This window comes from Bos taurus, chromosome 6, assembly GCF_002263795.3.
Source record: "Bos taurus isolate L1 Dominette 01449 registration number 42190680 breed Hereford chromosome 6, ARS-UCD2.0, whole genome shotgun sequence".
Taxonomy (NCBI): Eukaryota; Metazoa; Chordata; class Mammalia; order Artiodactyla; family Bovidae; genus Bos; species Bos taurus.
Window position 1 is genome coordinate 17,257,867 of NC_037333.1, and position 25,751 is coordinate 17,283,617.

Genomic DNA, 25,751 nt, shown 5'->3' on the forward strand with positions numbered 1-25,751 from the left:
TGAATAATTTCTGAACCGCTTAAAGGTAAGTTACATACATCATGGTCCTTTATAATATTTCAATGCATGTTTCCTAGGGATAGGGTGATTCTCTTATATAACAATAGTAATCAACTTTAGTAAATTTAATATGATACAACATTTCTATCCATTTGGGCACCTGTAATCCAATTTAGTTAATTGACCTAGTAATGTCCTTTATAGTTCTTTTTTCTTCTAGTACTTAATCCAGTCTAGAGTCACATATGGCATGACTCTAGACTATTTCTGTCTCTCTCTCCCCCTCTTTACAATAACAGCTTTATTGAAGTTTTAATTTGTTTTTATTTTTATGTTGAAGTGCCGGCTTTCCCATAAACATGAGTTTGTATACAAGGAAACCATAGAAAGGACCAAATATCCTTGGAAGGTATCTTTTAAAAACTATAATAATCATCAAATCACTACAAGTCTTTGCATTTCAAGTAGGAAGAGGATTGCTAAACAAACTCAGATTGGAAAAAAGCACAATAAGAACAAATGCTGCCAAGTGGGGTACAATGGGAGAAGAGAGTTTTCAGTGGCGGAACTTCCATCTTTAGCATCATGTATTAGAAATGCCAAATTGATATATTTGTTGTGGAAAATTGTCTTTTAAATGAGGCACAACCTAAAGAAAGAAAACTGAGTAATAAATCTGAATAAGAAGGAACTATAAGATATAGGTCATTTAGTAGTATTCTTCTCATTGTTGCATTAGTAATTTAATTTTAAACATGTTTGAGAAAAATAACCACAGTCTTCTGGTCTGTTTGACATTCTAATATATTTTCTTGGGCTGTTTCTCAGTATATTTGTGCTGTGTTGTGCTCAGTCATGTCTGACTCTTTGCAACCCTGTGGAATGTAGCCTCTAGGCTCCTCTATCTGTGGAATTTTCCAGGCAAGAATACTGGAGTGAGTTGCTATTTCCTTCTCCAGGGGATCTTCCTGACCCAGGGATTGGACCTGTGTCTCCTGCGTTGGTAAGTGGATTCCTTACCACTGCGGCACTTATACCCCTTGTCAATATTTCTTTGAAATAAAACTACAACTCGAGATGAGGCATCCTTGCAAGTCATATTTTACATGATGAACATGCTCCTGTGATGTATCTGAGATTTGCTTCATAATAAATCAGTACAGAATGAGGCTGGTGGGAAGTGGGATAGTGTAGATGAAACAAGATTTGAGCTTAACTTCTGTATGTGTTTCAAAATGTCCATAATTTTTTTATGCTTGGAAAAGTCGCTTCCCATTCCCATATCAGATATTTCAGGAATACATAAAAATGTATTATTTTTACTTATTAGACCTCTTGGGATGAATTTGGGTGTTTGGAAAAGAGGGAAGAGTTGTTTAATTTTCTAAGTAATTAACCAATTGCCCTTCCCAGGTTGCGCCAGTGATAATGAAAGCACCTGACAATGCAGGAAACGCAAGAGATGCGTTTGACCCCCTGGAGAAGGAAACAGCAACTCAGCCCAGCATTCTTGCCTGGAAAATTCCATGGACAGAGGAGCCTGGCGAGCTACAGTCCACGGTGTCACAAAGAGTGGACACGACTGAGCAGGCATGCAGCAACAGCCAATGGGCCCAGCACTGCTTTTTAAAGTATTTTGTTCTTTCATACTGTGATGCCAGAGGAGACTCTTGAAGAGTCTCTTGGATAGCAGAGAGATCAAACCAGTGAATCCTAAAGGAAATCAACCCTGATACTCATTGAAAGGACTGATGCTGAAGCTCCAATACTTTGGCCACCTGATGCAAAGAGCCGGCTCATTGGAAAAGACCCTGATACTAGGAAAGATTGAGGGCAGGAAGAGAAGGGGGCAACAAAGGATGAGATGGTTGGATGGCATCACTGATGCAATGGGCATGAATTTGAGCAAATTCCAGGAGACGGTGAAGGACAGGTAAGCCTGGTGTGCTGCAGTCCATGAAGTCACAGAGTTGGACACGACTGAGTGACTGAACAACAGCGTGATGCCACTTTTATACACTAGAGGATATGCTGTTTTGTTTCATTGATTCGTCTGAATATTCTGGCGTTAGTACAAAACTGTTTAGTGATTCATTACTTTAAAAGTAGTATCCAGGGACTTCCCGGTGGCCCAGTGGCTAAGCCCCCACACTTCCAATGCAGTGGATACAGATTCCATCCCTGGTCAGGAAATTAGGATCCCACATGCTGGCTGTGCAGCCAAAATAAAAAGACAATGAAAAAAACAACAAAAAAAAGATAGTATCCACAAAGAAATAAATCCTTGTGTATATGGTCAAACAATTTTGGACAGAAGTATCAAGATCATTAATTGGGGAAGACAGCATTTTCAACAAATAGTGTTGGGAAAACTGTTATCCACATGCATGAAAGTTAGACCCTTACCTTACACCAAATACAAAAGTCAATTCAAAATGGATCAAAGACCCTCACATAAAACCTAAAACTATAAAACTCTTAGAAGAAAACAGGGCGAAAGCCTCATGACATTGGATTTGGCAATGATTTCTTGGATATGACACTGAAGACACGGGCAACAAAAGAAAAAATAGACTGACTGCTGCTGCTGCTAAGTCGCTTCAGTCATGTCCGACTCTGTGTGACCCCACAGACGGAAGCCCACCAGGCTCCCCCGTCCCTGGGATTCTCCAGGCAAGAACACTGGAGTGGTTTGCCATTTGGACTTCATCAAAATTGAAAACTTTTGCATCAATGGTCCTCTGGCCAGAGGTGGAAGAGATGATGGAAACTGAGGATTTTAATAAACAGGGTAACTGTAAATAACGAGGAGGTCTCTGGAGGAAATAAACTGGGTGATAAATCAGGAAGTATTTTATCCACTTATGGTATTACAACAAAAACACCATAGACTTGAGATTTTTACAAATAAATTTATTTCATATGGTTCTGGAGGCTGTTGTTTAGTCACTAAGTCGTGTCTGACTCTTTTGTGACACTGTGGCCCACCAGGGTCCTCTGTCCATGGGATTTCCCAGGCAAGAATGCTAGGGTGGGTTGCCGTTTCCTTCTCTAGGGGATCTTCTGACCCAGGGATCAAACCTGCATCTCCTACATTGATCGGCAGATTCCTTACCACTGAGCCACCCTTCTGGAGGCTAGAAGTCCAAACTCAAGGCATCTGCAGATTCGGTGTCTGGTGAGAGCCTGCTTCCTGGTTCATGGACGGCTATCTCTGCACTGCGTTCTCATATGACAGAAGGGACCAGGCAGTTCTTGGGGCTCTTATAAGGACCCTAATCATTCATGAGGGCTCCACTCTCATGACATAATCACCTTCCAAAGATTCTACCTCCAAATACCATCACACTGGGGATCAGATTTCAACTAATGAATTCTTGGCAAGGAACACATACATTTAGTCCATACCAGAGAGTTCTCAGGAAAGGCCACTTTAGATTGGACCCTAGTGGAAGCCGTGCCTGCGGAGGTGACCTCTGATCTGTAACCTGTAGGAGGAAGACTGGGCCATGGAAAAAGGCTGGCAGTGGGCTCATCTAGAGGAAAAATCCATAGGGTGGGGTATTTTAAAAACTCGTTTTCCTGAGCTAAGAAGTGTAATTGAGATAAGCACTTGATACTTTGCCACCATGGGCTTGTACAGATTCATCCATCCTTCAAACCATGCAGGATTTTGATGTGGGAAATAAGAAACGTGGGCTTTAAGACAGCCCTGAGAGTAACTGTGTAAAAGAGAGCATATTTTAAAAGAATTATCCTCCTGCCTGGAGATCATGCTTACATGTGGCCATCTCTCTCTTTCTGAAGGTCTGTTCCCTCTTCCACTTCCTAACTTGACATCTAGTAAGAAAGAATTTTGCTTAGCAACTGAAATAAAACCCCCAAAACCCAGAAGTGACACTTAGTTAAAATTAAAAGTTTAATAAAAACATCAAAAATTATGTTCACGATGAGGACTAAAAGTAGGTATCAGGCAGAATTACCAAACAAAGTACTATTCTTTTTACACTTCAAGTAAATCATAAAGTACAAAATCGTAAAACATCAACACATGGGAGGAAAGCACTAAGTCTTCGCAGTGATTTGCCATAAACAGATGTTTTTAAAGTGCTACAGTTTAAGGCATTGTTTTAAAGTTTAATAAACATCTTATTTCAACATACTCTCACAGAATAGTTTTTTTTCTCAAATTAGCTGCAAACTGTTTAGGGAATACTGAAAATGTATTTATAAATCGAGGAGTAATAAATTTGCTAATGCAAAGTTAATAGTGCAATTCCAAAGCATATGCAATTTCAAATGAGGAACAAACTGCCCTGCTCATGACGCAGGGTAACCCACACCATCCATCCAAGATCTGCACAACAAACTCTCCATTCACTCACAGTGCCTAGGCATTTCATTCATTAGGTTTTCTATTTTAATTAACAAAAAATGCTCAAGGCACCTAAAGATTGGCCTGTATGTCATTTATCCATGTTGAAAATGCAGAGAGATAGGCTGCTATGGGATCTAGTGGAGGAAGTACCAAGAAGTGGTACAGGAAGAACTCTCCTGTTATAAACTGGTAGGTTTGAAACAAACAGTAGTACTTCTTCTTAATAACTACACGAAGTCCTTAGCTTCTCTAAGCTTGAGCTTCATAGCTACAAAATATCATCCTGTGACTGGACAGTCTGTAAGAATTACATAAGTATTCAACTGAAGCATAAAATATGTTGCCAGAATGAGGAAGGCTCAAAAAGAACAGCTGCTCATATTATATCACGATTCCTTCTATATATGGAATATAATGGGAGAATAAAGGAAAGGCCTGGCCACTTTTGGGGCATGTTCTCTGTGGATAGGTCTGCTCTTCACTGTCTAGGACTGCTCAGACATTTATCATCCTGGCTTCGTGGCAGCAAAAAAGGCCAGTAGCACCCCCATGATTATGATAACGAAAAACACACCCCCATATTTCCAAACACCTCCTGAAAGAGGGCGTTAACCTTTTTCGAGAACTGCTCTTTCAGAAGGAGCTTATTTATTAAGAAACAATTTAGTTATCTTAATAAGCAAAAGAATGCCTTCCTGTCTTTGTGAGTCTTCAAGGATGAGATATGTTAGGCCTAGTGGCAGGAAGGAAGAACAGGAAAGGAACGTGCAGTACAGCTCAAATCCTTCCCTTATTAATCCTAGTATCAAAATTCCTGAGCTCACTATTCAGGGCTCAAGTTAAAAGCTAGAGCTACATCCTTGTGGGTAAAGACAGCAGAAAGGAATCCTGCCATGAAGCCACTTCTTCATCTAGGCTCACTGTTGATGTAGTTGAAAGAGAAGGCAAACATACATTCAGACCATATCCATTCCTCAACATACTGAACAAGGGTTCTCTTCATCCTATGTCTACAAAAAGTAAAAACTAAAATCGTAAAAGGGTAATGATAACAAGTCCCCTAAAACTGACATAAACTCTGTTCCAAGATAAGTTCTAATTCATTGTCACTCAAGCCCACATCCTTCTCTGATGAAGTATTAAAGTCTGAACACCACTTTCATGTTGCCATGGGTCTTAAACAGGTAGGTCTTCCTTCTCCCGGATTTGTTCTCCAGAACTTAACAGCATCTTAGTGATGTCAGTAAAGATATGGGGCATTTGACCATCGTTCAAGCCGAGATGAGTGTCTGCAGTAGCTCAGTGGTAAAGAATCTGCCTGCAATGCAGGAGCCGCAGGAGACCCAGGTTTGATCCGTGGGTCTGGACGATCCCCTGGAGAAGGGAATGGCAACCCATTCTAGTATTCTTGTCTGGAGAATCGCATGGACACAGGAGCCTGGCAGGCAGTCCATAGGATCACAGAGTTGGAGACCACTGAAGTGACTTAGCATGCACACATGCATGCCAAGATATGAGGCAGGTTTTGTTACCACTGCCTTCCATGTGGAAAGACTGAGGCACTGAGAGGTGAGATGAAATGCCCACTGGTGGAGCCCACTGGGCATAAAAATCCATATTGCCTGCTTCCCCATCCACTACTTTGGTCGCAATCCCCCAAGTCACATGCATTACTGAAATGGCTGAAGTTTCCTGCAGAGGAACCCCCCCTCAAAAGCAAAAGTCCCCATGTTTGACCCTCTTTCCAATCTCTCTCTGATCTGAGGCCAACCTAGATTTTCAGAGTTGCCAGATCCACTGTCAATTACAGAAGGAAGGCTGTTTAGAAGGATGTGTATTTACATTCTCTGCACCATCTCTTCATGGAGATGTTCTTTATCTCTTTGAAATGATTATATTAAATGGATGTGGGGCTAAAGTTAGACCATATTTCCCAGTCAGGATTGGCTTTGAATCCTTAGGTAAAACAAACGTGAAACTCTGCATTAGGCTCACGAACATCAGGAACAACTCCATCTTTGCCAGCTGCTCTCCCATACACACCCGCTTCCCTAAAAATAAGACCAGAAAAAAGGGATTACAAGACCACCCCTTTTCCTACCTCAAAAGGGATACATTTATACAAAAACTCTAAATTGAGTGTTTTAAAGGCAGACACTGAGAAGTTTGAAATAAAATTGCCACATATACCCCAGGGCTTCCCATAGTCTATTAGAATTTTTACCAAGTTCACATTTTAGCTGACTCCTCACAAAAATCTATGCTCATCCTAGATAGAAACTGGAGATGGACCCAACAAGGCGGGCTACCTCGTCTCCTCCTCCATACCTACTTATCTCTTTCCCTGCTCTTACCTGGAAGATTGAAGAGAAGAGACATCACGTGAGAATCTCCGGAGCATTCCTTTTCTATAGAAAGAAGCCTCCTTGCCCTCATCTAGGGACCTAAAAGAGTAACTGCTGAGATCAGAGATCCCACCCTCTTACCCACCATTCAGGCAGGTCGAAAGCTGCTCTTAACTCTAATAGTTCTCTGGGACTTCAACAATCACCTGGACAACGCAAAAAGGAAGATTTCTAGTCACGTTTAATGATTTAAAATCAACTGCTTTCATTTTTTTTAATATGAAATGAACATAGTGGAGATGCATTATCTAAATTATTTCTCTCATATATTGGCTTGTCAAGAAAGACACATTTTTAAAACAATATCATGAAATAATAAAAGATTCTTCTGGTTCTACTTCTTTCTTAATTATACCATCAAGAAAATAAAAGTTTAACTGACCTATCCCAAAAGGAATAAACGTTTCCTTTTTAATAAGTTGTCCTTGATCATCCAGAAATCGATCAGGGTAGAAATCATTTGGTTTCTCCCAGATGGCTGGGTCTCTGTGTACTGACCATAGGTTGGGTAATATTATTGTGCCTTTAGGAATGGTAAAACCTTGGAGCACTAAAACAGAACAAAACCACAGAATCATTCAACATGCTTTTACTAATAGCTCTCAGTAAACATCACTGTTTGAAAAAAAAGAGCTAGTTATTTATCTAGGTTCTTAAGCTGCTGAGAGTAAACTTTCAGGTACTTTGAGGGCAGGGAAAAGACCTCATTAACTGTCATCGTCTCCACACGATCCCTAGACTCAGCCTAAGACAGAGCACAGGAGCTGCTCTGATGCATGCTGAGTTAATAAACCCAATCAAACCATTAAAAATTATAATTAAGAGAAACATTAAAATAGAAATCATGTGGCATGTCAAGTAAACTGTTCCAAAAAATTATAAATTCCTCCCTGGTGGCTCAGTGGTAAAGAACCCACCTGCCAATGCACGAGACACAGGTTTGATCCCTGGGTTGGGAAGATCCCCTGGAAGAGGGCATGGCAACCCACTCCTGTATTCTTGACTGGAAAATCCCATGGACAGAGGAGCCTGGCAGCCACACTCCATGGAGTCACAAAGAGTCAAACATAACTTAGCAACTAAACTCAGATGGTAAAGAATCTGCCCACAATGCAGGAGACCTGTGTTTGATCCTGGGTCGGGAAGATCCCCTGGAGAAGGGAATAGCTACCCACTCCATTCTTGTCTGGAGAATTCCATGGACAGAGGAGCCTGGCAGGCTACAGTCCACAGAGTCGCAAAGAGTCAGACATGACTTGAGCGACTTTCACTTCTCTTCACTTCAGACAACAGTAATTCTTATATATAATTTACAGCTCACAGTCTTTTATGTCCACACAACAATGCAATGAAGAAGGTAAACTAAAGGGATATAACAGGACATCAGCACTGGCTCTCACCAGCTGTCAAGATCATATGTACTTTAAACAATGCCCCAAAGATGCCGCACATATCTAATCACATTCGTATCTAATTTCCACCCAACTGTTGAGTGATCCAATGTCATTTATAAGTGATTGCCTCCTACAATTGTCTTATAAGTAGATGCAAGGCCATTTCATCACAGGCTGTCTCCAGAGGACAACTCCTGGCTATGAAGGACATTTACAGTCTGAGAGCCTGTATGTCACTGTAGATGAGAGGCTGAAACATGTGCCCTCAGAATCAGATGGGCTCTTCTAATTCTTCACCATTTGTGCTTCAGTTGCAGAATTGTTAAAAACGATGCAGGATAATTCCCAGTTGAACTCCTTAATTCCAAATTTAGGCTAGCTCTTCGGACCTCCAAGAACAGGAGGACTGAGAGGGACCTTTGTTAACTATTGTATCTGCCAATACAGCCACATTAAAGGGAAGAATTTGCCTGACCAGTGTACATGAGCATGCTCTGAAGCCAAGAGAGATGTTTACCAGTCAGCCAGTGCTGGAATGCCAGCCAGTACAGCAAACAGGGACAGCAAGGCTGAAGCATCCCCTGGACATTTGATTATCCATGACCATGCCAAACCCCGGCTGCACCCTCACCTCAGGTCCTCTGGGTGAAGGGGCTGGGTTCCCCTCAAGGGCATTCCGAGGAGGAAGGCCCTGGACTTGCCTGTTTTCTCTGAGGTCATGTGAGGGATGGAGAGCGGCACCACAGTGCTCAGCCTCTGCACCTCCATGATGGTGGCTTCTGTGTAGGGCATCTGCGCCTTGTCAGTGAGGGAGGGGGCGCGGTCAGCACCAATGACCCTTGCAATTTCTTCATGAATCTTTTCTATACAAAAAAAAAAAAAAAAAAAGGAAAGCAGAATCCAAAGGATAAGCCAGGAGAGACTGCCCTCCCATGCACACTTCCCATCACCACACCTGCCCAGCTGGGAAGTCGGCAATAGAAGCTGACTTAGCCTCCGTGAAATGAAGCACCGCTCAGATATCCCAGTAGAGGCAGCTGGTCCCAGGGACTCTGTACCAGCCTGGGACGCTTAATGGAGCATGGCACAGCAGACAGAGGGGCCAAGGGGAAGGTGCACTGGATTCAGGACCAGTCTGAATCACTCTCTCGTATCAGCTTAGAACTGGCTCTCTAAACTTTTACCTGTGATGACGTGTGACAGCTCAACATGACCCCCCGTGACCCCACTTCTTGGTGGTCACATCTTTGTGCTGTCCCCTCCCACTTTATACCAAACTGGTCTCTGTTACCAATAGAATAGGGAGAAGTAGTGGTATGACCATTCTGAGCTTGGGTTAGAGTTGACCACCATGGCTTTTGTCTGGACCACTCACTCTCGAGTCATTCATTCTGGGAGAAGCTGGCAGCCAAGTCAAGGTCTGAAGGGTAAGGCCCGCCAGCAGTCATGTGGGTGAATCATCTTGCTAGAGGATCCTCTAGTCCTAGTCAAGTCTACAGGTATTTGTCACCCCCGGCCACCATCATGATTATAATTTCCTAAGAAATCCTATGCAGAACATCCAGCCTAAGCTGCTCCAAACTCCTGATCCTCAGAAACTATGTGACATAATGAATGGTTGTTAAGATGCTAAATTTTGGGATAATCTGCTACTCATCAATAGTTAATGAATGTAGGTAGGCAAAATCCCACCTACAGTAGGCAGACAATGGTCCCCCAAGATGTCCATAATCCCTTAGAACCTGTGAATATGCTATCTTATATGGTAAAGGGACTTGGATTAAACGAAGGACCTTAAGCTGGGGAGATTATGCTGGATTTTCTCGGTGTGCACAGTCTAATTACATGGGTTTTAAAATTGGAGAACTTTTTCCAGTTGAGTTTAGAATCAGAGGGAGATATGACTACGAAAAAATGGTCGGAGAGATACAAGATTGCTGGCTTCAAAATGGGAGCAATGGGGCCACCAGCCAAAGAAGCTGGAAATGGCAAGGAGATGGATTCTCCTCCAGAGTGTCCAGCAAGGCACGCAGCCCTGCCAATGTCTTGATTTTAGCTCACTGAGACAGTGTCAGACTTCTAAGGTACAGAACTCTAAGATAACAAATTTGTGTTAAGTCACTAAGTGTGTGGTTATTTGTTGTAGGAGCAATGGAAAATGAATACACTTCTTCCCCCTGTCCTTCCACTGTGAACTTCCACTGATATTCACTACCTACTGGTATTGATGTGGTGGAACTAGCTCTGTGACCTTGTGAAAATCACAGAACTCTGGGCCTCTGGTCTCACTTTCAAAAAAGATGGATGGGTTCAGATGATTATGATTCAACTCTAAAAGAGTCTTCTCTAAAGTTCTTTCTTCATCCTAGATTTCACACAGAATCAGACCTGTAGAGATTTAGAGCAGATGCATGCAAGCTGTGGCCTTAGTGCCACTGTCTAGAATCTTGGAGTTTCACTGTTAACACCTTACCAATTCCCTATGAGATGCAAGCATTTCCATTTTGTTTTCCAGCCTGAAGATGTTGCTTATTGATAGGAGCCACAGGATCACCAAGGTTGTTGATCCTGATTTAAATATCCTGGTTTTGCCATGAATAAAGAAAACATCTGTTTATTACCTTGAATGTTGGGGTGCAGTGACATATACAGGAGGCACCAAAGCAAAGAGTTAGTTGTGGTATCAGTGCCAGCAATGAAGAGATCGCCGATGATGTAAAATAAGTAATCTTCATCAAACCCACTATTGCTGTTATTTTTCTTCTCCTCCTCCACATGGAGAAGATACATGTCTATGAAGTCCTGAGGGTTCTCTACATCCAAAGACTCTCGATGATCTTTGATGATTTTTTTAAGGAAAAGGGTTAAATCCTTTTCAATCTGTCTTAATTCCTTAAATGGTCCAAAAGGAAGGTAATAAAGCCAGGAGCATATGTTGACCAGGAGGAGCTGGGTGTTCAGACAAACTTCTAATGCTCGTGACATAAAATTAAGCATTTGCTTAAATTCACTATTAGTGTAATCAAAGCGCCGACCAAAGCACAAGGAGCAGATGATGTTAGAGACGGCGTTGTTGACAATGGGGAAAGGATTGAAAGGGGCGTCTCCGTGCTTTTGCATTTCCTCTTTCACATATCTGAACTCCTCAATAATCTTGGGCTCCAAGCTAAGCTTTCCCAAGCCAAAATGACGAAGAGTTGAATGAGAGAACTTCCTCTGTTGTCTCCAGACTGGACCATAATGTGCAAATACAATCCCTGCAAAAAGAAACCCAGGAAAGAAGGTGAGGGACAGCGAAGCTTGATTATTAACACTGAAGAGGACCAACCATAAAGTGGACTTGTACTTCTCAAGTCATTTGTGCAAAGCTCATATACGTATAGATAAGGACCACCAGCCAAGAAGAACGACTGGCAAAATTTAGTTATCCAGATAGTGTATGTTTCTAATAACAAAAATTATATCTAATTTCACTAGAAAACTTTGCTAAAAAGCTTATTATTATAACTTCAGGTGAAATAAGAGAAAACAAGGTTCGATTTCTAGAGTTACCTAAATTTCAAAATCTTATTTTCTTAAAGTGAACCCAGACTTCAGTCGTGTCCGACTCTGTGCGACCCCATAGACGGCAGCCCACCAGGCTCCCCCGTCCCTGGGATTCTCCAGGCAAGAACACTGGAGTGGGTCGCCATTTCCTTCTCCAATATCTCAAGCTAGGTACATGCATATTCTAAACATTATGAACACAAGAAGCACAGTAACAGAGCGCACATGAGGGCAGGGATAATATCTGAGTTTGCTCCTCATTAAAATCCAAACTTCTGACATAGGGCTACATACAGAGGAGGAGCTTGTTAAGTATTCACTGAATACGTGAATGACCCAACTGAATTAGAACGGTGCTCACCAAAGCTTGGATCAAAGAACGGGCAAGTAATCTAAAATGTCTGTTGTTGCAAACAGCCCTAATTTAAAAGCCTCTGAACTCTAGGACATTCACAACCACAGCTTATTTGATTCTCACTTATGTTATACATCTTTCACCATCAACCCCAACAGAATTGCTCTCAGATTTTGTATCAAATTGTTCTCAAATATTCTTTGCTTCCTGTCACTTATTTCATCCTCCTCTTTTCCATGGTGTGCTTTATTGTTTCAGCCAGCTCTTCTTCCTTCCTATTTTTCATCTACTTCATTCCTGCTACCTTCAAGGACATGCTTCATTCACTTAACGAATATTTCTGAATGCCTACTATGTACCAGACACTGGGATGCTGTGAATACAGCTGAGAATGAAATAAAGACCTCTCTCAGTGGTTAAGTCTGTCTATGTAAAATGATTCTCAATAAAAAAAAAAAAAAACAGCCATATGGTCTGTTTTGAATGATCAGGTTCATATTCCTGACCGGGATCTTCCACACATCTGCTCAAATACGATATTCTTTCTAGGCCTTCTGTTTAGGTGTTTTATGACTCCCATTTGTCATCAACTACAAATTTTTGTAGGGGTTTCCCAGGTGGTGCTAGTGGTAAAGAACCTGCTTGCCAATGCAGGAGACATAATGAGACATGGGTTTGATCCCTGGGGCGGGAAAATCCCCTGCAGGAGGGCAGGGCAACCCACTCCAATATTCTTGCCTGGAGAATCTCATGGACAGAGGAGCCTGGCAGGCTACAGTCCACGGGGTCAAAAAGAACTGAACACAACTGAAGTGTTGCAGCACAGCGTAGAAATCTTTTTGGACCTCCTATGTTGAACCCATTTCCCTGGAATCTATGTCTTTTTCTTCTTTCACTACTGAATTTTGTTGAAGCCTATCCTCTAGTAGTTTCCTGGGAAAGGATACATCAGAGACAGATTTTCTAAAGATTTTCAGCACATGTATTAATTGTACCTTTCCCCCTCCATCAGAATTTTGAAAACATTGCTAACAGTATGTTGATGTGTCCTAAAATACACACACCTTCAATGTGACTGCTGCTGCTAAGTCGAGTCAGTCGTGTCCGACTCTGTGCGACCCCAGAGACGGCAGCCCACCAGGCTTCCCGGTCCCTGGGATTCTCCAGGCAAGAACACTGGAGTGGGTTGCCATTTCCTCCTCCAATGCATGAAAGTGAAAAGAGAAAGTGAAGTCACTCAGTCGTGTCTGACTGTAGCGACCCCATGGACTGCAGCCTACCAGGCTCCTTCGTCCATGGGATTTTCCAGGCAAGAGTACTGGAGTGGGGTGCCATTGCCATACTGCCATACTCCTCTCCAAAGTGGAGAAGACCCCAAAAGTGTGCCTACCAGAAGTATATTAACGATCTCTTGTCAAATAGTTGCCATCACTTGGCAGTTATCGACATTTTATTTTTGCCAGAGGGCTGAAATGTATCTCATCTGATTTTTATTTGCATGTCCCTGACTGTTACAGTGAGTTGGAACAGCTTCTCATATGGCTTTTGCCCAAGTTTCCTATTCTGTGATTTGTGCTTATAAACTGTGCAATTTTCTTCTTCTTATATATTCTACATGCAAAGCAGATACTGTCTTTCACCACGTGAATTGCTTTTTTTCATGTTTTCATGCTACTACTTGATAAACTAGTTTTAAATATGAAGGTAGTTGCATTTACCAATCTTTTCTTAGTGGTTTGTGCTGTGTATCTTATTTTAAAAATCTTTTCCTACCACAGGTTCATAAATACAACTATTTTCTTGTAAAATTAAAACATTTTGCTTTTTGACATTTAAGTCTCTATAGCCTACCTGGAGTTTATACTTATGTTAGGTATTCCTGAAGAAGGCAATGGCACCCCACTCCAGTACTCTTGCCTGGAAAATCCCATGGATGAAGGAGCCTGGTAGGCTGAAGTCCATGGAGTCTCAAAGAGTCGGACACGACTGAGCGACTTCACTTTCACTTTCATGCATTGGAGAAGGAAATGGCAACCCACTCCAGTGTTCTTGCCTGGAGAATCCCAGGGACGGGGGAGCCCGGTGGGCTGCCATGGGGTCGCACAGAGTCGGACACGACTGAATCGACTTAGCAGCAGTAGCAGTAGGTATTCCTACTTGTTGTGAAGAAGGAATCCACTTTACCCCTATTCTGAAAATCTGTTATTCAAGCACCATTAATGGAACAGCTTCTCCTTTTCCCTACTGATCTACACCACTTCCTCTGTCATACATTTGCTGTATGCCGGCAGCTCCATTACAGGTTTTCTAGTCTGCTTTCTTGTATATTGTTGCTGTTGTTTAGTTGCTAAGTTGTGCCCAACTCTTTGGGACCCCATGGACTGTAGCCCGCTAGGCTTCTCTGTCCATGGGATTCCCCAGGCAAGAATACTGGAGTGTATTGCCATTTCCTTCTCTAGGGGATCTTCCCGACCCACATTTCCTACATTAGCATGGAAACATGGGTAATCAAACCCACGTTTCCTGCATTAGCATGCAGATTCTTTATCACTAAGCCACCAGGGTAGCCCACTAGTTTTCAGACCTTTATCCTAAGAAAGGATAGTGAAGGCTCTACAAGGGTTTCCCAGGTGGCTCAGTGTAAAGAATCTGCATGCCAATGCAGGAGACACCCCTGGGTTGGGAAGATCCCCTGGAGAGGGGAATGGCTACCCACTCCAGTATTCTTGCGTGGGGAATCCCATGGACAGAGGAGCCTTGGGCTACAGTCCATGGAGTTGCAAAGAGTCCAACACTATTGAGAGACTAACACTTTCACTTTTCAAGGCTCTACAGTTGCCTTTGAGATCCACTTAAGCTGCGGTCCACAAGTATTGTTTGCATGTCTTTTCAATACATTTGAAGCATAAAGTTTTTCTTCTGTTATTCTCTTTTGCCACCTAGGTTAACTGGCTTATGCTGATTTTTTACATCGATGAGGCTAGCTTTTTAGTCTAGAATGTGATCAATTTTAATAAATCTCCAAATAAAGTAGGGAAGAATTTTTATATAAGCAATTGTTGGGTATAAGGTCCTCTTTTTTTGAAATTTAAAAAAAAACTTTTAATTTTATATTGGAGTTATCAGTTCAGTTCAGTCGCTCAGTCATGTCTGACTCTTTGCGACTCCATGAATCGCAGCACACCAGGCCAATGAACAATGTGATAATTTCAGGTGAACAGCCAAAGGGACTCAGCCACACATATACATGTATCCAATACAATTGAAATGTAGCATTGTAAAATTGTCACTTTGAAACTAAAGAAGAAACCGAAAAGATAGTGATTTTTGCATATTGTTACATGACCTTATTAAATCTTTTTTTCATATGAAGGACGAGAGCACTAAAAAATGATCCACTACAGGTAAAAATACACCAAGCCTGCCACTGTAAGGTCCTTCCCAACAAAGAAAGCTGCTAACTGTTAGAATCACATCTTCTTTATCCTTACCAAGTTTTTATCTGCCTGATCTCTCAACTATTCAAATACTTATGTTAAAATATTTTGCTCTAATGGTACTTATCAATTTCTTTTTGCAATTATGTAAGTTTTTGTTGTGTGTATATATATATATATTGTAAGAATTAAAATATATAATTAAAATACACAAAAATTTTATGTATCTATGTTGTATATGCCAGACAACATTGTCAGCTACATTCAAATTTAGAAATATTTTATCTTCCTGGTTAAAAAAAAAGGGTTCCTGTTATCATCATGTAATGCCTTCCTTATTCTTTCTTTCGTTCGTTTTGGGGCTGTACTGGGTCTTCGTTGCTGCACTCCGGCTGTCTCTAGTTGCGGCGAGTGGGGGCTGCTCTCTAGGTGCAGTGCACAGGCTTTTCATCTTGCATGGTACAAGGTCATCTCTCTCTGCCCTCATTCCCCTCCCTACTTCAAATCACTGGCTGACCAAGAGGTCACTAAAATCCAAAGCTCTTCAAAAGCATCTATTTTCTGCAGGGAAGGTGGTGGTGATAAGGAACTGGTCTAACTACAGTTTATATGCACTTCTAGCAATTGCTATTTTCAGCTCTCTGGCTCATCCCTATCTCCTGCAATCACTGGTACCTCCGATTCCTGAGCCTTTCTGGGATTCCTTAGGAAGAACTGGACCACACTCCATTAGTACCTCCCCCTGCAGAAACCTAAGGGTGGTCACCCACCACTCTCTGAAGTCATCTGCCAATCCTGTCTCCGTTTTTTGTCTTCAGATGTTGTGGTACGGGGTTATAGGAACATTTCATCATGGATGGGGTAGGTGCTTCTGTGAAAAGTTCCTCTGGTGTAGTGTGTGATTTTCAAGAAGGAATAAAAATTTATTAACTACCCCTGAAACTAGACTCTCTTTGTTTACTAAACCCCCATAAACTATTTTCTAGGGAACCACAGCTTAATCACACTTCCTGTCTTGAACCATGCCCAATCTTTTGCTGCTGTCAGCATTCAGAGGCTGTGTTATTGGGCTCCCTTCTCTTTCCTTGGAAAGATATGGTCTCTCACTCTAACTTCAGGATTTTATCCTAATTTTAACTGCCATCTAATTTAAGATGTCACATTGTCACATATGACATCTCTGGTCTGTCCTATTTCTCAAGGGATTTTATTCTTTTGTTAGGTCTTCAGTCTGTGTCACCTACTCATCATCTTTCAAACTCTCACCTTTAAACTTATCTTTAAATCCATACATTTGGATTTTAGAAACATTTTATCTAGCAAAATGCCCTCTATTAGTTTTTCCAATATTTATTTAGAGTCCCCTATGTGCCAGCTACTAAGGGCATATGGATTTAAAAGACACAGTCACTGTTCTCGAGATGCTTTCAGTTTTTTTGAGGAACTGGATAAATCAACAACTCTACTGTTTTATGCTGGACTCTACTGAAGTTGCATAGCATATTGAAATGTTGTCTGGTGGGTTGCACTAAAGTTGCATAAGTGGTATGTATGGTATTGAGTGTTGCATTGTTGGGCTGTACAGGATTGAACGCTGTATGTTGGACTATACGGAATGTTCCGTTGTTGGGATACATTGTATTAAATGTTGTATGTTGGAGGCTACTGAGGTTTCAGTGTAGACAAGGGAAAGAGCACCCTGTCAGCTGAGTGAAAGCAGTACTTCTCAGACAGGACATCTGGGTGATACTTCATTTGTAAATAAGGATGTATATGAAGGCACATTTTAGAAAAATAAAGAACTTGGGGAAAGTTAAAAAGGGGCTGGTTTATCTTTAGGGAAAAATTCAGGTTTAGATAAGGTGGGGAAAAGGAGGGAACCCTCTCAAGAGAGGCTGGTCCTTGGGCATTGGGTATTGACAGCAACTTGACAGATATGAGGACTTCCCCAGTAGCTCAGATGGTAAAGAATCTGCCTCACATGCAGGAGACCTGGGTTTGATCCCTGGGTCAGGAAGATCCCCTGGAGTAGGAAATGGCAACCCACTCCAGTATTCTTACCTGGAGAATTCCAGGGACAGAGGAGCCTGGCAGGCTACAGTCCATGGGGTTGCAAAAGTCGGACACAACTGAGAGACTAACACTTTCACTTCGACAGATATGAAGTGCAAGACGTAAGAGGTGTCCAAGGAGACAGTGTCTGAGAATGTCAGGGATGAGAGGCATGGACAGAATTCATGGCATCAGGGTTTCAAACCTTGTAAAATACCCTGGTCGGGAAGCCAGAATGGCTTAGAGTCTTAGAGTGTTTGGAAGAGGTTCAGGCACATCTTCCAATTGTTGACACCTCCATTCTTTTTTTTTCTTTTTTTTTTTTTTTGACATTGGTGGCTCAGAGGTTAAAGCATCTGCCTGCAATGAGGGAGACCCAGGTTTGATCCCTGGGTCAGGAAGATCCCCTGGAGAAGGAAATGGCAACCCACTCCAGTATTCTTGCCTGGGAAATCCCATGGACAGAGGAGCCTGGTGGCCTACAGTCCACAGGATCGCAAAGAGCTGGACACGACTGAGTGACTTCACACTATTTTCTTATGTATACAATGGTTGTCTACAAAGACTTCATCTCAAGGGGATAAAAACCACTGAAAAATAAAAATGACTGCAAAGCAAAATCAGGACTCTGGTTTGGAAATGACAAAACATACCCTCAAGCTAGTTTGGCAAAAAGGCCAAGTAGGCTGTGGACGGAATAAAAAAGCAGAAAGAGCTGGGTGTCACCACCTCAGAGAGGACTAAACATCACAGAACTCCTTCTCTCCGCACCCCCTTTCACTTCTTTCTGCCTGCCTGCCTTTCTTCTTTCTTACTGTGAACCAGCTTCTCCAAGAATCAGGAGCTACCCTGAGATGCCCATTCTCCCATTTTCACCACTACAGAGAAAAGCCCTTCTAAAACCCTCTATTCTCTAGTTATAACCTGAAAAATGCCGAAGGACTCAAGTGTTTCAGTCAGGTATTCCATGGTGATACCACTTTGGAATAATTTACATTTATTAGTTTTGCCTTGAGGTTTTCAAACTATGCCATTCTGGTAAGTAAAGTACTTCTTGGGTAGACTTGGCTCTGACTTAATAAACTTCTTTTATTTGAAGTACAGTTGATTTACAATATTATATTAATTTCAGGTATACAAAATTAGTTTCAGGTATACAAGATGAGTCTGTATTTTTAAAATATACTCCATTTAACATTATTATTAATATTGGCTATATTCCTTGTAATGTACAATATACCCTTGTAGCTTATTCATTTCATACCTAGTAGTGTGTACCTCTTAACTTGACTTTGTAGCTTTATTAACTATTCCTGCTCAGGAACAGAATCAGATGGATCAATAGGTTTGATGGGCATAGCTAACGTAGAACATCTTTATGGCCTATCTAGCTGACTATAGTTTTTATGTTTAAAAACAACATCAACTTGTCTAAGCACAATCATTTGAAAAACTCAAATAACTTTCCTACATGCTAGAACTCGTTGACAATGTGTTAAGTGAACAATTTCTAGCACATCACTGTTCATGAAACATTCCTTCTCTGCTAGTCTCACCCACTTTAGTAGCAAAATTCTTTAAAAACAATTTCTTGTAAGAAACATTTAATAACACTATTGGTCTCCAGTTCCTAATATCACCTTCTCTTATAGCCTACACATCCTCCTTCTGGCTTTTATATTTTACATTTTCACATTTTATAATGTTTCTGTTGGAAATGACACTGAAGGGAGTGAGCAGGGAGTGAGGAATGCCTGGGCATTCCTCAAATCTTGCTGAGTCTCTCAGCCTTTCACTCCTGTGGCCAATCTCCTTCAAGCTGACCATGCCATCCACTTCTAGATCTATGAAGTCAACCCAGAACTCATCTGCTCCTTTATCCCTTGATGGTCATCTTGAGATAAATTTACCTTCTCCCATTTTATTCTTCACCTTTGAAACAATTCCATTAAAAGATTCCTTGACTATCTACATTTTCCTGTGCAGATGGCCTATTGTTTATTCCAAGTAAAATCCATAAGCATTTCCCTTGTTACATATGGTTCTTGCTTTACCTTCTCCTGTCAATCACCTTCACTAGCAACAGAAATTTCTTCCAGCACATTTGCCCAACATACATCCACCAGAACACCAGAGCAGCATCACCTGAGAAGTCCTAGCTGTGTCTTGGGGGAATTAATACTTTTAGGTCAGACACTGCAGCAGCAAATTATCCTGGGCACCCAAGACTTTCCCCATAAGGAGGGATCTAATAACAAACTGTGATCCAACTAATACTTAAAAACTGCCTTGTTATATATAACAACTACCTTATATATGTAATAATAACTGCATTATATATAACTACCTTATTATGTATAATAATAAATGCCTTACAATATATTTATGTATAATAACTACCTTATTATATCTAATAAGGCAGTTTTTAAGTATAGTTGGATCACAGCTTGTTATTAGATCCCTCCTTATTTAGGGAAGTCTTGAGAGCCAGGGATAATTTGGTGCTTCACTTAAAGTATTAATTCCTCCAAGAGACAGAGCCTATTGTACAGAGTGAGTGAGTCAGAAGGAGAAAGACAAACATTGTATATTAACGCATGTATATGACATTACTTTGCCAACAAAGGTTCGTCTAGTCAAGGCTATGGTTTTTCCTGTGGTCATGTATGGATGTGAGAGTTGGACTGTGAAGAAAGCTGAGCACCGAAGAATTGATGCTTTTGAACTGTGGTGTTGGAGAAGACTCTTGAGAGTCCCTTGGACTGCAAGGAGATCCAACCAGTCCATTTTGAAGGAGATCAGCCCTGGGTGTTCTTTGGAAGGACTGATGCTAAAGCTGAAACTCCAGTACTTTGGCCACCTCATGTGAAGAGTTGACTCATTGGAAAAGACTCTGATGCTGGGAGGGATTGGGGGCAGGGGGAGAAGGGAACGACAGAGGATGAGATGGCTGGATGGCATCACTGACTCGATGGACGTGAGTCTCAGTGAACTCCGGGAGTTGGCGATGGACAGGGAGGCCTGGCGTGCTGCGATTCACGGGGTCGCAAAGAGTCGGACACGACTGAGCGACTGATCTGATCTGATGGCATCTGGAAAGACGGTGCTGATGAGCCTATCTGCAGGGCAGCAGTGGACACAGACACAGAGGACAAGCTTGTGGACACAGTGGGGGAAGGGGGACGCATGGAGAGAGCAGCATGGAAACACACACGCTACCATATGCAAAACAGAGCCGGTGGGGATTCGCTGCTGACACATGGAGCTCAGCCCAGGGCTCTGTGACAGTCTAGAGGGGTAGGACGAGGGGGCAGATAGGAGGGAGGTTTAAGGGGGAGCCTGTGACTGATTCATGTTGATGTATGGCAGAAACCAGCACAGAATTGTAAAGCAATTATCTTCCAATTAAAAAAAAAACCACCTTCCTTATTATGGATTATTGACCAAACTATACATCCACCAAGAAGGACCTCAACAAAGAAAATCTAATTCTTACCTTTAAAAAATCAGGAGGAAAAGACAGACAAGCAACAAAAGTGACAATACAATGTGGTCAGTACAGCAGTAGGTGCTTGGTGCATGCATTCATTCATTTCTTGACTACTTACTCTGTGCCAATTAGTGGGGGTGCAGTGGTTAAAATGACCTAAGTCTTTACCCTCACAGAGGTCACGTTCTGGAGGGAGGTGGGGTTGGTAATAGGCTAAATGCTTTCAAAATGTTCAATGAATGAGTTTGGTGAAATATGAATGAGATTCAGTTATGATATTGGACAGTGTCTAAACTAGAAGTGAAAGGTGACACTTGACTTAAGAGATGATAAAGAGTCAGCCAAGTACAAAGTTATTCCAGGCCCAAGGATAACAAAACCCAGTAGCCTGAAGCAGTCACCAACTTGCCAGGAAGCAGCTTAGTGTGTCCAGAGCAGACACTGTACTTGAAATGTACAAGGAAGGTATGAGTAGAAAAACATAAAGTCCAAAAGGCAAACAGACGCCAGACCCTTTAGGGTACAGAACGGGGTCAGAAGCAATTGGTTTCAGTGGCAGAGTGACATGATTTGTTCTGATTCGTAGTTTTTTGTTTTTCTTTTAAGAGATCCCTTTGATTGCTGTATATATGAATGATTGGACAGAAGCAAGCAGGCTAGTTAAGAGGTTTCTGCAGTAAGAGATGAGAACTGACTGTAGCTTGGATAAGCTGGAGATGGGTAAAAGTGAATGGATACAGCACATGGATGTATCTGCAGTAGGAACTGATGAGACTTATTGACTGATAGGGAATGGGATGAGAGTTTAACTGAAAACAGTGGTATCACAGAGAAAAGAGTATCGAACCTCTGCCTGGGAGGGTAGAGAAATATGTCATAGAACACAGCCTCAGAGAGGAGACATTGAAGCAGGTATGGGGAAACAGAGCGCAAGTATTGGTGAGGATGTGGAGAAACTGGAATGTTGGCCGTTGCGGGTAGGAATGTGGGCCATTGCTGGTAGGAATGTAAAATGGCGCAGCTGCTATGGAAAATGGTATGGCAGTCACTCAAAAATTAAACATAGAGTTCCCTATGATCAAGCAATTCCATTTCTGGATTTACACCCAGAAGAACTGACAGCAGCACTTTGAGCGGTTATTTGTGGATACACCATGTTCACAGCAGCATTTTTCACAATAATCTAAAGACAGAAGTACCCAATAGTCCATCAAGGAGGAATGGATAAACAAAGTGCAGTGCAAATGTTAAATGGAACAGCAGTCACTCTTAAAAGGAAGAAAATCCTCACACGTGCCACAAGATGGATGACCCTTAAAACATTGTATGAGGTGAAATGTATCCGTCACAAAAAGATAAATACTGCATGATTCCACTTAAATAAATTACCTAGGATGGAAAATAGAATGATGGTTGCCAGAGGTTAGAGACTTTAATGTTTCGTGGGTGTTTAGTGTTTATTTAATGGGTATGAAGTTCCAGTTTTGAAAGATGAAGAGGGTTCTAGAGATAGCGGAGATACTTTCACAATGTTATTGACTTAATGACGCTGAACTGTATGCTTAAAAATGATTAAGATGGTAAATTTTATGCTATCTGTACTTCACCTCATTAAAAAAGAGAGAGAGAGAGAGAAGAAAAGCAGGCAGAAGTTCTCCAGGTGGCCATGAGATCGGAAGAGAATTCCAGGTAGAAGCAGCAGCCTGTGTGAAGGCGTGCAGAGGGTGAGGTGTGGACTATGACATGTGTAATTTGTTTTTCAGTAATATCAAAATTAATGTTTTAAACATTAAAATATTAAGATCGTCTTTACTATTCATTTAAAATCCTGATGCAAAAATCTGGCTTAATCAGGGTCTAAAAAGCCTGAATCTCTTTATGCCACATTCCAAGAAGGGGAAGCAGCAGTTCATTTACTTAACAGTTACTGGCTCCTACTTCCAGGTGGCACAATGGTGAAGTATTTGCCTGCCAATGTAGGAGATGCAAGAGACAAGGTGTTCAACCCCTGGGTCAGGAGATTCCCTGGAGAAGGGAATGGCAGCCCACTCCAGCGTTCTTATCTGAAAAATTCCAGGGACAGAGGAGCCTGGTGGGCTACAGTCCATGGGGTCGCCAAGAGTCAGACACGACTGAGCACACACACACTACACTACTGCGCTACTGCACGCCAGGAAGGACGAGGAATTACTCTGTCCTCCTGGATGTCAGTCTAGTGGTGAAGACACAACTTTGGGCCCAAGGTTAGAAAATCCTGAAGCCTCAGGACTGATAGCGAAGAAAAGTACTTTTGCAATTAAACAAGTTCTAACAAGGGAGCCTAACTTACCTGCTGCAGAAGTGAGGAAAAAAAAAAAAAAACTCCCTGCAGCAAAGACATTGAAATTAACATCTGAGTTAAGGATAGGATTGGCACAGATGGAAAAATAGTCTGGGACCCGTGCCGGCCAATACAACAGAGGGAACACTGATAAATAAAGGGCAACTGTGATATTCGACTGCAGCAGATAAGATGTTTACCAACCCTCAAAACTGCCCAACTCAGACTTCCATAAGCAGGAATCAGAGAGGCTCTGAACCTGATGTATTAGGTTTGTCAGTTGGCTCCTATCCTATGGGAAAATAATCACATTAAATTCTTGCACTCAGAAGGCCAACGGTGTAAATATCCCTCTCTCTTTTTAACCAGGCCAAAGTTCCTCGTCGGGAACACAGCCTGAAGAGTGAGGCCCCGTTCTGGGAAGGAGTGAATACTCCTGGGGCGGATGGAGCCTATCCCAGCTGGATGGACGGGATCCGGGAGTGGAAGGAGCGCCTCCCTCCACCTCCGGATGCAGGTGCGCGGCGGGCCAGGTGCGCGGCCTCAGGGGCACAGAACCCACAGCCTCTGCGCACCTGCAGCCCCAGCCGCGCGTTCACAGGGCCCGTGACCCCGAGGCGCGGCCCAGCTCACCCTTTCCCTTGGTCATGATGGAGGTCAGCGGCACCCGCGGGCGGTCGCTGAAGACCTCGGCCTGCTGCACCAGCGCCTCCCGCACGCTGTGGAAGTCGTTGAGGACCACCACCAGGTAGTGGCCGATGAAGAAGCTAAAGATGTTGCCGTACACACGGCCCAGGTCGGCCAGGAGCAACTGCACGCCCTGGCCCGAGGCATTCATTCCTCCGTTTCTCGCTCGGCGATACGGCCAGCTCTTCCTTCGGAGAAAACGCGGCAGCAGCACGAAGCCGAAGTTGCCCACCACGGGCCAGGGCGCGGGCCCGGGGGGGATGCCCCGCTCCGGGAGCCGCCACAGCCAGCTCCAGCCCAGCAGCGCGGCGAGGACGAGCAGCAGCAGCGCGCCGCCCGTGGGGTCCAGCCGCAGCAGCCCCGGGGGCGCGTGCAGGAGGCGCAGAGGCCAGGCCGCGTCCTCGGTGGGGGGCTGGGGAAGCCCGGGGGAGGCCATGGCCTGTGCACCGGTGTCCGCAGCCTCTTGCCGCAGACCCCACGAGAGTCTCCCAGACACTGGTGCCGGGCCCCAGGCCAACTCCCCTGGGCGCCCAGGGGCGGGGAGGAGACGCGGATGCCACTCCGGATTGGCTGCACCCACCGCCTCCGCCTGTCCCTCCAATCAGCGTCGCCCGAGCTGAAACGGGGACGCGCTCGCAACCGCGCTGTTGAGGTCTGCGGACCCGGCTGGGCTCGCGCCCCTCCGCTGGGTCGGACTTAGCAGTGACCTACGCCTGAAAAAAAGATTCTCGCACATATTTACGCTCTGATTGGTTATCGGACTTCCTGTGTCCATTGTCAGTTGCGTGCTTAAACCGTGCCAGGTCAATAGGCCCCTCTTATGACTCAGCCTAAACATTAGCACTTTTACCCTGAGCTGGGAGAGAGGTCCTCGCCCCGTCTCCTGGAGCAAAAAGACGGGATTGCTGCTTTATCTAAATCGGGATTCGGAGAAAGAAATGACCCTTTCTTCCACCCAGAAACAGCAGGGTGATGGAAATGCAATGTGTAGAATTTGTAGATGTAGGTGACCAACGCTTTGGAAAGGATGGGTGGGGAATAGTCGTGAGAGGGCGGGGGAGGGCGGGTGATGGAGTAAAGCGCGTAGAACTTGCGGCAGGCAGTGGTAAAATCTCTTTTGTGCGGAAAGTGAAAGCTCAGCGTGCGTTTCAGCGTGTGGCCGAGGTAAAGCACGAGACCTAATCCAGAAATTTGCTTGGAGGGTTTAATTAGCTAACAATATAAAAAGCAGGTTGTGCGAGGAGGGGTGACAGTATCGTTCTAGCTATGATACCAAACCAGAAATGCTGAGGTTGGCATATTAAGAATTGTGTAATGCTTTCCAAGTCTGTCTTTAATTTTCCATAATTATGGCTCCTCCCTTTTTTCTGACAGCACACAGGATATAATTGCATTCACATTGTTTTCCTAAGTAGTCTCTTCTGTGATGCAGCTAGGAAGTATTATGGGCTGAATTGTGTTCACCTGAAATTCATATATTGACGTCCTAAGCCCAAGTACCTCAGAATGTGACTGTATTTGGAGACAGGGCCTTTAAAGAGGTAGAGTAAAATGAGGTCATGTAAGTGGGCCCTAACCCAGTATGACTGGTGTCTTTTTAAGAAGAGATTAGGACAGCAACAGACACAGAGGGAAGACCGTGTGAAAACACAGGAGGAAGATGGCCATCTACAAGACAGGGAGAAAG

General features: G+C 43.1%; 1 protein-coding gene across 1 annotated transcript; it reads right to left on the reverse strand.

Annotated features, from left to right (window-relative positions):
• Window positions 1-3,895: 3,895 nt before the first annotated feature.
• On the reverse strand, window positions 3,896-24,564 carry CYP2U1 (cytochrome P450 family 2 subfamily U member 1). Its single transcript, NM_001076050.2, is given in 5 exon segments — window positions 3,896-6,429; window positions 7,166-7,333; window positions 8,879-9,040; window positions 10,799-11,434; window positions 24,011-24,564. Coding segments are annotated over 5 exon segments (1,632 nt in total). The 5' UTR covers window positions 24,501-24,564; the 3' UTR covers window positions 3,896-6,253.
• Between the last annotated feature and the right edge of the window lie 1,187 nt (window positions 24,565-25,751).